This window comes from Vanessa tameamea, chromosome 15 (assembly GCF_037043105.1).
Source record: "Vanessa tameamea isolate UH-Manoa-2023 chromosome 15, ilVanTame1 primary haplotype, whole genome shotgun sequence".
In the NCBI taxonomy this organism is placed as follows: domain Eukaryota; kingdom Metazoa; phylum Arthropoda; class Insecta; order Lepidoptera; family Nymphalidae; genus Vanessa; species Vanessa tameamea.
In genome coordinates this window covers 8306038-8320843 of record NC_087323.1, presented here as the reverse complement: position 1 = coordinate 8320843, position 14806 = coordinate 8306038, and the positions used below count along the sequence as shown (strand labels likewise).

The window sequence follows — 14806 nt, the reverse complement described above, 5'->3', positions numbered from 1 at the left end:
AAATTAATTTATCAAAATTACACACACATTTTTACATCCCAAAAAATGAAATGTTCATGATATCGGTAATCCAATAATTTATTTCTTTTAAAGTTTTAAAAGCTCTTCTCAACCACAAACACTATTGAATTGAACAATTTAAAAATGTTACTTTCTAAAGTTGGGTAAACGGCTCTAGTCAATGTGAGCCTACACGAGCCTTGTCGTCTATTGTTGGTGATCCTCGGCCTCCTCGTGTAAATCTACAAATGAGGCTACTTATTCACATACCGTGATGCTTTGTGTGTTCACAAGACAATAACAACACAAGCTGCTTCGATGGTAACGCGCGATCTTTTGATCTTTGCTGAAAAAACCATAACACTTATTCCCATTTTAAAATACTTATATTATTTTTAAAGTTGTAGACATTATTACTTTTATTTTTAATATACAATAACATACATTTTGTTTTAATTAAAATTATATAATACATTTTTATTCCGTTTGTCGGATAAAATGTTCGGATTTTTTGTGATTGCTTGAAATAAAAATACAGTAATTAATTAATTATTTATTCTTCAACTAATGAATACATAAAAATGAGTAATAACATAAAATAACTGTCATTGTATATTTATATGGATTTGTGCTACAGTACATTTTTGTGTTGGCACTTCAGAACTTAGTATGTATTTGGCTGCTGTAATTATCTAATATACTTTGTTTGTCTGTGTATTTTATATACGAAAAAAAAAAAACAAATTGTCTCTGTTTAAACAAGACATTAATAGGTTACAAAAATTAAATTTAAGATTAAAAAGACTATTTAAAAATATTAAAGCGCCTGAATTCGATTTTGAAGAAACTCTCGAGATGACGACAATTAGGCCATTTACATGTGAAGATATGTTGCATTTTAACAAGGTGTCGGTAATAATTTCATTACTATTAGAGCAATGGTAAGGTAAAATAATATTGATTTATATGATATAATTTATTTTTTAGGAATCTTGACCCTTTAACAGAGACTTATGGTCTATCTTTTTATACCCAGTATTTAGCACACTGGCCTGAATTTTTCCTAGTTGCAGAATCGCCCAGTGAGGAAATAATGGGATACAGTAAGGAATATTTAACATTTTGCATTATCTTATAAAATTGAACATTGCAACTTGATCATAGATTTATATAATATAACTTCATTCAACATATTTCGGTTAATTAACTTTATAATAGGTAGTTTTAAAAACTTATTTTCAGTCATGGGAAAAGCAGAAGGCCATGGGGAGAATTGGCATGGTCATGTAACTGCCTTGACTGTCAGCCCAGATTATAGACGTTTAGGCATTGCAGCTACATTGATGAATATATTAGAAGAGGTGTCTGAAAAGTAAGATTAAATAAGCTTTGAAGCCAATTATTAGCTGTAGCATGACCTATAAATATGTTGTCTGATGTATTCAAATTTATTGTAATTAAAGTACAGTAAATAGGATTGGTTTGTATTACTATTATCTGTACTATTTGCAAATTCAGCTTCAATAACAGTTATTTGAGGCATATAAAAAAATGAACAATGAAGTTATTGTTTTTACATATTAATTTGAAAAATATTATTGCAGGAAAAAAGCTTATTTTGTTGATTTATTTGTGAGAGTGAGCAATAAAGTAGCAATAAATATGTACAAGAACTTGGGATATATTGTTTATAGAACAGTACTGGAATACTATTCAGGAGACCCCGATGAAGATGCATATGGTACTAACAATTTTATTTTGAATTGAAATTTAGTAAAAACATAAATTATGTACATTTTGGTAAAAGATTAATTCTATTGTTGTTTACATTTTACAGATATGAGAAAAGCATGTTCAAGAGATATTAATAAGAAGTCAGTTGTACCTTTAACACATCCTGTACGGCCTGAAGATGTTGATTGATTTAGTTTAAAATAAAAAAGAAATAAATATTTTGATAAATATTATTTGTTTTATTAAATTTTGATTACTAAATTAAATTCAGAAAAATAAAATACAGTAAATTGAGAAATGAAAATCAGTCAATTCCAATTTTATTACATTTAAAATCACAATTTATGACTCATTTTCAGTGTTGTTCTCATTGTCTTCTATGGGGGTATGAGGTGAGTTTTCTTTTTCTTCTGCTTGGTTATCATTTGATTCGGAGTTTTCTGGTAGCACTTGTTTTTTCCGCCATTGTTTTGCAGCTGCTAGAAGTTTCAAGTTGGGTCTGACCATTTCATCTTCAGGGAAAATGTAATCAAATACTTCCTCCCATCCTTCTTCCACACCACTCTCACTGACAACCTTCTGTCTCTTTTTCACTCTTCTAGGCATTTTAGCTAAAACTTTTTCAATTTTGTCAGTATCTCCTGCTTCTGTTTCGAAATCTTTCCATGCTTCTAGAAGAAGAACTCTGGATTCCTTCTCACCAGCACTTCTGAGACTGTCATTTGCTCGCTCATATACACGACGTGCTAAATCAGTGTTTATATTATCAGCATTTTCAGAATTCAACTCAAATTTAGCATAAGAGAGCCATACTTTCACATGAACGGTTCTCTCTAACAGTCTTTCATAAAGATGTCTTGCTTTGTCTGTTTCACCTTGAGAAACTTCAAAATCAATGTAACTTTTCCACAATAATTCAGGCATATCAAGTCTTGGTTGTTTCACTGCAATCTCATAAATAGCTCTTGCTCTGTCTATATCACCAAGTAAAGTTTCTAGTTCTGCAAATTTTATCCATGTAACACAATTTTCTGGACCATATTCCAGAAATTTCTGATAAAGAATTCTGCATCTATCAAATTCTCTGAGTTGAATTTCTAGATCTATATAACCCCTGTAAAGTTTATCCCTAGGACAGATTCCAAGTGCCATTCCTAATGTTTTTCTGGCTTGCTTTAAATATTTGCATCTAACTTCAAATTGAGCATACATCAACCAAATTTTAGAAAATGTAAATATTTTATGTGGTATTAATTCTAAACAAGTTTTATAAACTTGTCTTGCACGGTCTATATCTTCAGCTTCTAGTTCTTCATATAAGGCATAATTAATCCATAAGTATATGTATCTTCTCCAGAATTGTTTATCTTTTGATGGTGGAACATTTGCAATAGCTCTCTCATAAGTGTCCCTTATATCATCCACATTTCCTTCGTTTTCAACAAGCCTTATGTAATCAAACCAGGCATCATAGTTAGTAGGATTTTCTATTACCTCTTGTTCATACATATATTTTCTTTTATTAACAATAACATCTTCAATACCAGATCTATCACCATATTTTTTCTCATGTATTGTATAAGCCTTGTACAATTCTTTGTTTCTGTCCTTAGGAATATGATCTAGAGCATATTTGTAAATAACTCTGGCTCTATCATGCTCTTTTTGGTTCTCTTCAAACTTTGCAAAGGCTATAAAAAGTCTCTCATCTAATTCTTCATCTCCGAAGAATTCTACAGCTCTCTCATAAATTTTTCTTGCACTATTTATAAAACCATGATTTTCTTCAAATCTTGCATATTTAATCCAATGTTTAACATCAGGATGCACCATGACAAACCTTTCATATATCTGCCTAGCTCTGTCTAGCTCTTTGTACCGCAGTTCAAAATTAATGTATGTTTGCCAAGCTTGTTCATCTGGTTGCCATTCCATCCATCGCTCAAAAACCTATGAAATAATAAGTTAATATATTTATTTAAAAATTATTCATAAAATAAAATAATTTTTTATCAGCATATTAATCAATTAATAGACATACTTGTCTTGCTCCAGCTACATTTTCCAACATTTCCTCCATGTAAGTATATTTGTACCAAAACTGGGACACTCTTGGGAGTATTGTTACTGCTCTGTCCCATAAATTCCTGGAATGATTTACTTGTCTATTTCGCATTTCCATTTCTGTATACTTCAGCCTGAAAATTAGAATATAATATGAAACATAAAATACTCAACTGTTTAATACATTTATATATACATACATGTACAAATATATATATTTATAATGAGACTCTATTACCAAAGGGTAACATTTCTGTGATCCACATCCAAGGCTCTTTCATAGATTGAACGAGCTCTCTGAACTTGTTTTTGTGATTCTTCCCATTGAGCATACTTGAGCCAATTTCCTATAACCTGCGTAGAGATAAACAACAATAAGTTAATATTTATTATTTTAGAAAAATTAAAATATTTTCATAAATCGTATATACAAGTCTGTTCTTGCGAATATTATCCTCAAATGCTTTTCGTTTACGATGTTGGTAATCTCTTAGCTCTTCTGGATCAGAGATTTTCTGTTTTGGCGGCGGGGGTAAAATTTCCAAATCTCTCTCTTTAGCTTCACGTAAAAGCTGTTCAGCTGTGATTTGAATTTCAGCAGGAGCTTTATTTTTAACCTAAAACACAAACAAATAGTATTTTATTATTATATTATACATGTTTCCGTTTTATTTTAAGATTCCAAACAAATTAGTAGAAAAATTGTAACGTTAACAGTAAAATGTTCAATTTACCTTAGCCACCTTGGGCATTTTTGTAGTTTTTCCGTCCATATCTGTTATTATTTAGATAACCTGAACAGTAAATACCTTATAAGTCAAGTAAAAATGTATATTTTGTTTTAAAAACTGAAATATTGTTTGTAAAAACGATTGTTGGTTCAAAATATTAATGAATAAAATTTATACGCTTGTATTTGTATTTTGTAAGTGTGTTGTATGTAAAAATAGGGACAAACTCTCGTAAAGTTTGTGACACTGACAGTTTAGTTCATATTGATCATATTTATGACGCCATCAACCAAAGAGTTTATAATCACCAAGTTTTATAGAGTCAAAGGAAATCAATATACGTTTCAGTTGATTTTTTCTTTCATCATCTTTTAAAAAAATATACTTCTAATAACTTTCCAAGATTAATAGTTATATTTTAAAAATTCAACGGGTCTTCATCCTAGGTACTTTCGTATCATTTTTAAAAATCATTATTGTTGTTTATTTACGAAAATATTCAAATTACGAACTTTACGAAATTTACGAAAGAAATAATTAAACAATGTGTCCCCATCAACTAAGAGAGTTCTTTTCACGTGTAAAATATCATTGATATAATATTATTCATTGTTATAAGTAATTATTTTGAACTTTTTAATTCAATCTACATTTTAAATTATGTCAAGTTGTCTATTATTTGTATATAATTAGTATTTTTTTTATCTATGATAATAACCTCCAAATTCAAATATAAACATTAAATATTAAAACACTTGTAAAAAATATATTAAGTTGTGTTGTGATTTTGATTGAATTCGAAGAAAAAAAATGAGTATTGTTTTTAAAAATTTGATGTTATTTCGTAAAGGCTTTCAATTGAAAAAATCATGTAAGTTATATTTTTAGTATTATATACTTAATATGTTAAACAATGTTGTTTTATTACAAATACTAAATTAGTTTACTTACAAATAAATATAATTAACCATAATATTATTTTATCGCTATGCAGATATGAATTTTGCGTCACATTTTACAAATCAACCACTTTTTAATCATAATGATCAAATGGAAATTCTGAAGACGATATCAGGAAACACAAATTGTGATTGGACTGAATTAAAAAATAATGTGTTGTGCAAACAGGGTGCTTTGAACGAGAAGAATATTGATGCTGTTATATTAAAAACTTTGGTTAATAAAAAAAAAATTGATATTGCTTTATCTTTTGCTAATTATTTAAAATCCTCTAAAAAAGAATTATCATTAGGGGCAATTAATGGTCTTTTAAATCTTTATTACGAATACGCAAAAAATAATGACTTGTCAAATGAGGAAAAACAGTTCATTTTAAATGCATACAACAGTTTGTACGATAAATACAAAGTGCTAGATACTTCTACTTGTGAAAAATTACTACATGCACTTTGTTCCATAAATGAGTGGAAAAAATGTATGAAAATCCTAGATGATATAAATTTAACAGGAACTCCAAGTCATTCAGCTTATAGTATTTTAGTAGCTACATTATTTAAAAATAACAAAAGAACTGAAGCCTTAAAAATGAGTGAAAAATGTATACAAGATAATAGACCGCTTCAAGATATTGCCTACGATGAATGGATTAAGTATATATTTAGAAAATATAAGGATAAGCATGTTTTATTGAAATATCTAAATGAATTGTGTTTTTACATATCAAACAACACTGCAGTTGTATCTGTTGTAACTGCTCAGAAGTTGAAAGAATCATTCGAATATTTAAATTGGGATGGAAACATGACAGAAATAAACCAACATAGGTATGTAAAACCTATTCAACATAATATGTGATATATATTGGTTAATTCAACTGTAAATAAATAATGTATTATGCTGAAGTCAAAACTGCAATGATTTTCAATAAAGTTTGAAATAGCCATGTTTCTATATTATTGAAAAATTCTCATTTATGTTTTTACTTGATTTATCAATTATACAAATTTTTTTTTCAGCGGTACGTGTAAATGCTGTAATGAAACATTAGATTGTCTGAAATTATCTGAAGAAGAATTTAGTATGTTACAAAAAAATGTCAAAGATAAATTAATAGTTGGTTCAGATCTGTTTCTGAAAACATCACCCGATGAATTGAAAAGATTTTTAAATTTCGTCGATAAAACTGCTCCATATGATGTAGTTTTAGATGCTTTAAATATTGCTTATACTGTCGGTAAAAATGACATCAGTGAAAGAATAAGAGTTATCGGGACCGTTATAGATTATTTTGCACAGAAAAAAATGAGGATACTTCTTCTTGGTAGAAAACACATGCTAAAATGGAGAAAGTTCAATTTTGTGATAAGAAATACTGAAAGTTTCTTTATTGATAATATGTAAGTTCAATTATAGTCATGAATGTTTAAAAAAATACCTGTTCTTGTTCTTTTTACTATAGTCTGATGTAAAGTTTTATCTTGATGAACGAATGGAAAAGGATTGATGAAGGAAATTTTTCTAAATTTGTGTAATCAAATAAGAAAACACAAAACTCATCAGCTTTATTACATTAGTAGACTTTAGCGTAACTATTACAGAAATAAAAAATATAATTCTTTATTTAATAAACCAAATAAATTTTAATTAATCATTATAATTTCATTTGACTGTTAGTAGGTAATAGTGGACATTGTATAGACTTTAAAGTGCTTAAAATAATCTTAAAATATGGTGTGTGTTTCTTGTGATTTTGTTGTTTTCTTCATGACGATAGATTAAGTTATGTTTACTTAAGATCTAAAAGCTCACTGTCGCATTTGTTATTCTAAAAAAAAAAAAATTTTATAAAGAGTAACTTTCTTTAGAGTAACTAACTAACTAACTAATAAACTAACTAAGAGTAACTAACTTAATAAGACTTTGATTTGAATAATAATATCAAGAAATAGCTTTATTTAATGTCCATGTAATTAATTCTATATTTACAAATTTAGTTGGTACAACCTACCCCAATAAGTTGAATAACATCAATTAGCTATCTATGAATAATTGTATGAATATTATTGATTAATTTCTATAATTTTTCATATTCCAAATATAAATTTCCGACAGCTTTAGAAGACTTTAAAACGTATTTAAAATAAACTGCTTATTAATAGATATATATTATTACATAAAATTTAACATTTCAGTTCACAGGATGACCCCTATTTTATAACAGCAGCGATTTTAAGCGGCGCTCATACAGATATAGTATCGCGAGATTTGCTCCGAGGTCACAGGTTTCTAATGAAACAGGACCAGTTGAAACAATTGTTTCAAAGGTGGCAGTGGCAGCACCAGTGGATGGTATTTGTGCCTTCATATAAACCAGTGATTCAGGTAATTCAGGAAACTACCTACTCGTGATCGATAAAATTTATTTGATTATAGTGAGATTATAGTGTACTTGTATATGCAATGTGGCTATGATGTCAACACATTAAATTATACCTCTATATATGGCGTTTTAAGACCAAACACAAAAAAAAAATCAATCAAATACATTCATTAACTTAGCCACGGGACATTTTTTTTTTTAATTTCCTTAATTTACAACATCCTGTAGCATTATCCGAGATATTGTTTCATAAATATGTACTTTATTCGTATTAATCGTCGTTTCATTTCATGTGATAACGTCGGCTCCACTCCGTTTATACACTGTTTAAAATTAGTAGGTAAACACTAATTTTGATAAACATCGATTCAAAAGTGCTTTTATATATATAAATATTTTTAAATTGATAACATCTAATGTGTGTCTTCGTTAATGGTATCTTTTGAATTTATTGACAAATATGTTAAAATTTTCTAGAGACGCAATTTTGGAACAAATTACGTTATTTTTTTTTGTGTAAAAAATCATGAAATTGTATAAATACAATAAATATTTTAAAATATATGTTTGTTAGAACCTAAAAGATTTCGGCGAAATTTCAAATTTTATGTATTTAAGGTTTTTTTTTTATTCTTCTAGGCACCTTTAAAGTTTACGCCCATTGCACAGAAAAATAGGAACGGGTGGCATTTACCATATATTTCGGATAAAACAGCAACTTTGGGACAAGTAAACAATGGAATTCCAGATTGTTCATCTTGGCTCTGCTTAAGACAAAAATCTATTAATTAATAAATTTAGTTTATTTTTTTGGTAATATTTGTTGTAACTTAATTTTTTAAATTAAGAGTATATTTGGAAACGTAATAATTTAAGTTCTCTATTTTTAGATGTTGTGTCGTTTATAAATAAACTTTTTATAAAAGTTATTATTTTTTGTATAATTTAATTTATTTTCTTCAATCTTTTTAAAATAATAATAGTTTATATATTTTCTGTGTATGTGTATAATTTCGTGAACACGAAATTGAAATGAGGTTATTTGTAAATAAAAAGCCTATTTTCTTTGTTTAAAAATAAATTAATGTCACATCTTCTTAAAGTCATATACATTAGTCAATATATTTTTATAATTTTTTATATACATGCCAAAAAGCAAATTAAACATTTAAATTGCCAGTGTTCCAAAGCATTTAAAATGCCTAAGAATAAACAAAATTTGCAAGAGCAACCTAGACAGACATCGAACATGAACATCCTTAGTTCCAAGTCCGATCAAAACGTTAAGGTTCTGAAAGATGTTAACCCTGGTAAATATGATTCTTGTAGTAATAGACCAAAGGTTGATGTTTCGTTTCGGTCAAAAAAAAGTTTTTGTAAGGATTCGGAGCACGTTCTTCCGATATTCTTTTTAAATTTAGAAATTGCCAACAGCGTTACATTTCTCGGTTCTACATAATAATTTATGTCTTTATAGTTGAAAAATCTGTTTTGTTTTTTGCCTAGCTTACAAATTATTCTCCCTTCATTTTTGCCCTGGGGCTTCCTAACCTTCAACCATCACCGCCAGTCAGTCAGCCCGTAGACATTGAATTGAAAATTGTAATAATTAATAACTACCCTTTACATCGTCAATCTGCAACCAACCTTGGATTTCAAGATTTCAACCCTGTTTTCTTTTTCCACTGGCACGAAATTATTTGAAGATGAGACCGTGTTTAAGCCCGCGGATTTAGGTTAAAATCTGTGATTTAATCACTGGCAATTCGTCTTTTAATTATGTGTCTAATTATGAGATACCACACCTGTCATATATTACGTTATGCCACCTTTTATACTTTAATGGTGCTATACCAATTCCACGCCAGTGTATGCCAGCAATAACGGCAAATTTTTAAATTAAGCTCATGAACGATGCGTGATGCATCGAATGAATAAATACCATCATTTTATATAGATAATTATAGGTAAGATCTTTTTCTCAAAAGTAAGTATACATGTTTAAATTATTTTGGTGTTTTCATTATGTCCATATAGTCTATATATAGGTATTATATACCTATAAGTACTCGTGAATAGCTTATACGATATATAAAGTATCGCTTTAACCCGATGGCACCGCTAGTGGCAGTGATGGGAGAGTAGGCTTAAGCCAAGGTCGAAAAATTTAGAGACCAAATATTTTTTGTATTCGCTTTTTTCTTAAAGTGTTTTAAAACAGGATAATTTTAATAGAGTCTCCAATGAAAAAAGCGGCACGCATTCGGCGAAACATGGAGCGGGTTGAGATGCTTGCACGACCGACTGCTCGACGACTGCGTTCTCTGTGGGATGAAAAATGTGCTATACTACCTCGTGAGAGGAGGGATAAAATTAAAAGCGCACTAGAAGAGGATTACTTCCTCAGTCCAGAGTAAGAAAATATATTAAGACTGGTTTCCAGGAACTATTTAACTATATTCTAATTTATTGCTTCGTGCATCACCAGCGAAGAATATCGAAATACTAATTCGTAATTAACTACCTTGTATTCGCTTCGCCGGGTATAAATTACGCTTAATGACTGATTTGATTAAAATTCAATAAGATTTAATTTTAGATACTTCCGCGGTGTGCTGTAACTATCATCCAAACTCACCCATTTTAATATTCATAACACTAGTAAGAAGTAGGTTAACATAGGAACACAAAATCATTATAGAGCTATATTTTTGTGAAGATTTTTTTAAAACAACCTTTTTCTGGTATACTTGAATGATAAACCGTTTTTTTAATAAAATTCGATTGTGTATCAAAATGTATTATTGTATTTTTAAACAAATTTTAAAAAAGTGTGTATCAATCCAAAAGGATGTCGTATATCGTATCTATTCAAAATTTATTGTTATACTTATTTTTTATTTAACTAAAACTGTCATGGCATATTTTTTTTTACTTCTGACTTTTGTGGAATGGTAGAAATGTTCTGATATATTTGAGTAAAATACAATTGAATGTGAGTTTGTTTCTTCATAGACAAACGGAGCAATATTTCCAAGCACTGAACGAGTCGTCCAAAATATGGTCTGGTCCTGGCGGAATGGTTAATCGTAAGGAGAACGTGGAGAGATCCCGCGAGTTGCGTCAGAGACAGAAGTGGCTTATTGATTTCAGTGCACAGGTTGTACTTGTTCATTAACAAAAAATATAACGATTGCATACATTACAACATTTACCTATTTTAATGAACTAAGTTTTTTTCCTTACGATTGAGGTTTGTTTGTTAGTATAAACGTTTAATAAAAACCATAAATCAGTAAAATAATAATTGGGCATCTTTAAGACAATATTTATGATTTTTTACTAAATAGGAAAATACTTTATTGTCTGTATAAAAGATATCCTGTTTTCTATTATTTAATATTTTGTTTTTAAAATCGATAAAAATGGTTGTAAATAGTAATTATGAGAATTCGTTACATTTTTCACTGTGTAAGACCGAGTCGTATTTCTTCGACTTATTCGGTACGTACGTAGTAAGTACTCATAACTTTTCGAGATACGAAATGTCTATATAAATGATTAAAATTGGTATATTATAAATTGTAAATAATTAGTATTTATTTTAAACCTCCTTTACCTCCTTTACTATAATCATATTTTAAACTAGATCAATAAGCAAATTCATTTTCATAGAAAAGTTGAAAAATAGTAAATAGGCTACACTGTAATTGAAGGTTATTGCATTTTAAAATTGTTATTGCCTGGTTGTAGAAAATCATGTACATACATATTTAATGCTCAACTATAAATTACTTATCAATGCCATAAACTAGAATCATTATATATTTAAATGTCTTCCTAGGTGGCGTACCGTCTCTGCGATTATATCGCTAAAGGACAAAAGGAAATGTTGGTTTCGAATAGATTGAGAAGTATTGCAGATGTTGTGTTAGAAAGGGTGGCCGAAATATTAGGTCAGTGTAAAACATTATTAAATATGTCTTATATCGATACAACATCAACCTGTATTTCTATAATATCTTCATAGTACAAATTGAAGGCGTTTTCCGTCGTCTATACGTTTAGATCTTTTAAATTACGCAACCAATTTTAAAGCTGTCGTAATCACTAAACATAGAGATTCAAGAGAACGGTTTATGTGAGAAAAGATGAGAATTTCACCTCACTTAGCCGATTTAAAATGCTTGTAAAAGCCTACTTGAATAAAGGATATTTTGAATTCGAAGAAATAAAATGTTTTTGTTTGTTCTTCAATTTAAAGGTTATATATTATACCCTTATATTCATTGACATGGAGTGTTTGTCTGTTTGAACGCTCTACCCTCCGGACCTACTGGTCTGATTTGAAAAATCGTTTTTCATTAGACAACCATACATTAAGAAATATTATCACTACATAGTACAAAGTCGCTTCCCGCTGTCTCTCTGTCCCTATGTATGCTTAGATCTTTTAAACTACGCAACGGATTTTGATGCGGTTTTTTTAATAGGTAATGATTCAAGCGGAAGGTTTTTTTTATAATATATGTACTGTATGTTTTTTATAATATATATACGTGCATAATACAGTATAGAAAAGCTGATGATTTTAGACGTTTATAATGTGATGTCGTTAATAAAAAGTATTTTTTGCGTTTTCATTGCAAGCGCTGGCTGAACCCTACGAGATAGATCAAAATAATGTAGTACACCTTAAAAAGATCTACCTTTTTGGGATAACCCACAATAACCGTTATTATGTTTAATTTATCCTTTTATTTTTTTCGATAAATAATGGTTTATTTACGAAGCGATTATAAGCAATACACCATTAATCCTTATCCAATTAAGTACCTTAAATACATTGTGTATTTAATATATCTATATTATAATTGTGTGTACCGAGTAGTACATGTGTACACCGGTTTTCATGGGTACGCCACTCCGAGGTCCCGGGTTCGATTCCCGGCCGAGTCGATGTAAAAAAAGTTCATTAGTTTTCTATGTGGTCTTGGGTCTATGTATGTGGTATCGTCGTTACTTCTGATTTTCCATAACACAAGTTCTTTAGCTGCTTACTTTGGAATCAGAGTAATGTATGTGGTTTTTTCCAATATTTATTTATAATATATATAATATAGCCTTGAACATACTGAAAAAGCTGTGAACGATGTATATAAAGACATGACGGTGAAAATAGTATATAATAACATTGAACCTTATCCCGAAAGTGGAAATATATAAAAATTATACTATAAAAATCCGATTTTTAGACAAAAATATCAAAGGATTTTGTTGTTAAAAAATGTTCTATTAAATTTAAGCCATAAAGACAATATTTTAATTACGCATATTTGGAATATTTATTCAATTTTATATAATTTTATATTTAGACTATTCTTGTTCCATACAGGAGAACCTAAGCCTTCCCGTACACATCCCGGGCGTCTCGCTCGTTTCATGGTCGCGATTTCCGATCGTATCGCTGTTTGGATTGAGAACGCGGTGTACCGCGCTGATGCGGTCGAGCCTTGCGAGTCTGGTGCGGATGAGCATATGCGACTTGATACGGAAAAACCACTTATCGCCTAATTATGTAAGACTTTTTAACAATAATTTCCTCTGTATTCCTGTTGTAAAAATCCTTAACTTTTTTAGTTTCGATGTAGTTTCAGACATTTCATTTATTGTTCACCGTCTTATAATGTTAGAACTTCATAATTGAGAAGACTTTGAAAATATATTTTTTACTTTTTATTTTGTTGTGAATCAATATGTAAAATCTTCATTGTAATATAACAGACACAAAATACTTATCAAATTTTAATAGTGAAGAATGACTGTTTACTGTCTATCAAATATTGTTTAGATTAATTTCATTTAATATATTAATATAGTTCTTTCCTCGAGGGTAGATTACAGTTGATGTGACGTAAATAATTAACAGCTTGTTAATGTAAGGCTAAGGCCTCCTCTCCCTTTGAGGAGAAGGGTTTGCAGCTTATTCCACCACGCTGCACCAATGCTGGTTGGTTGATACACATGTAGCAGAATTTCATTCAAATTAGACACATGCAGGTTTCCTTACGATGTTTACTTTCACTGCCGAGCCCATGATGTATTATATACACAAATTTAGCACAAAAATTTAGTGGTGCTTGCCTGGGTTCGAACCTGCAATCATCGGTTAAGATGCACGCGTTCTAACCACTGTGCCAAAAATCGGATGAGTGGGTATGAAACTAATGTTTTTATCAGTTTTTGGGTCAGTAGTACCAATGTTCATGTTTGCTTGTCATACAATTTAGATTAATGTATGAATATTATACATTGTATGTAACTAATTATTCAAAACTGTATTAGTATTCACTGTTGATGCTAATGTAATTGTTAATCTGTCTATTTGTAAGATTTAAAGATAACTACGGTAAAAGGCACCTGGTAAAGATTGAATAATTAAAATAGAAACAATTTTTTTTTTTAGAACGGCTTGTATTGATTTATTCGTAATAAGTTTTACGGGTTATTTCTACTATAAGTATTTATTTCTTATATGCATAAAAAAATATATACTGAACTCAATTTCTTTCATAAATACTCGATACTATACGACTATAATAATTAAAATGATTATATGAAGTGCATGGTTACATAGCGCAACTGATTTACGACCTACATATAATATATTAAAAAACAAGCATTTCGTATAAGGAATGGAATACGTTTAAGTTATATAATTGATTCACATTGTCGGTAACGTTATCATTTTGTTTACATGTAAGATATATTTAAGTTAACTGAGTGTTATTTTAAATAAAATTGATTAAAATAAAGACTTTGCTTAAGCGACTTTAGAAGCGTCAACAGTGCAATGGTTTACGGGCCGCGATGTAAAAAATCTGAGGATCGATCCTGACCCCTTGGGCTATTGTCGTCCCTCCTAACAAAAGAATAA

The 14806-nt window shown here is 29.4% G+C and overlaps 4 protein-coding genes across 4 annotated transcripts; 3 read left to right on the top strand and 1 right to left on the bottom strand.

Annotated features, from left to right (window-relative positions):
- Positions 1-735: 735 nt before the first annotated feature.
- Positions 736-1967, top strand: LOC113399625 (N-alpha-acetyltransferase 20). The gene is made up of 5 exons (XM_026638802.2): positions 736-908; positions 988-1103; positions 1243-1372; positions 1605-1741; positions 1838-1967. Exons 1-5 carry the CDS (start codon positions 856-858, stop codon positions 1921-1923), a joined length of 522 nt encoding a protein of 173 aa, XP_026494587.1. The 5' UTR covers positions 736-855; the 3' UTR covers positions 1924-1967.
- A 70-nt stretch (positions 1968-2037) lies between these two features.
- On the bottom strand, positions 2038-4787 carry LOC113399622 (protein crooked neck). The gene is made up of 5 exons (XM_026638801.2): positions 4533-4787; positions 4230-4415; positions 4037-4152; positions 3776-3932; positions 2038-3684 (listed from the first exon to the last, which is right to left on the bottom strand). The coding sequence occupies exons 1-5, from the start codon at positions 4569-4571 to the stop codon at positions 2077-2079; spliced, it is 2106 nt and encodes a 701-aa protein (XP_026494586.2). The 5' UTR covers positions 4572-4787; the 3' UTR covers positions 2038-2076.
- A 473-nt stretch (positions 4788-5260) lies between these two features.
- On the top strand, positions 5261-8798 carry LOC113399672 (mitochondrial ribonuclease P catalytic subunit). Its single transcript, XM_026638855.2, has 5 exons — positions 5261-5400; positions 5524-6313; positions 6506-6886; positions 7682-7871; positions 8509-8798. The coding sequence occupies exons 1-5, from the start codon at positions 5340-5342 to the stop codon at positions 8659-8661; spliced, it is 1575 nt and encodes a 524-aa protein (XP_026494640.2). The 5' UTR covers positions 5261-5339; the 3' UTR covers positions 8662-8798.
- Positions 8799-8961: 163 nt separating this feature from the next.
- Positions 8962-13446, top strand: LOC113399632 (uncharacterized). Its single transcript, XM_026638810.2, has 5 exons — positions 8962-9179; positions 10105-10282; positions 10885-11029; positions 11714-11825; positions 13265-13446. The coding sequence occupies exons 1-5, from the start codon at positions 9068-9070 to the stop codon at positions 13441-13443; spliced, it is 726 nt and encodes a 241-aa protein (XP_026494595.1). The 5' UTR covers positions 8962-9067; the 3' UTR covers positions 13444-13446.
- The last annotated feature ends 1360 nt before the right edge of the window (positions 13447-14806 follow it).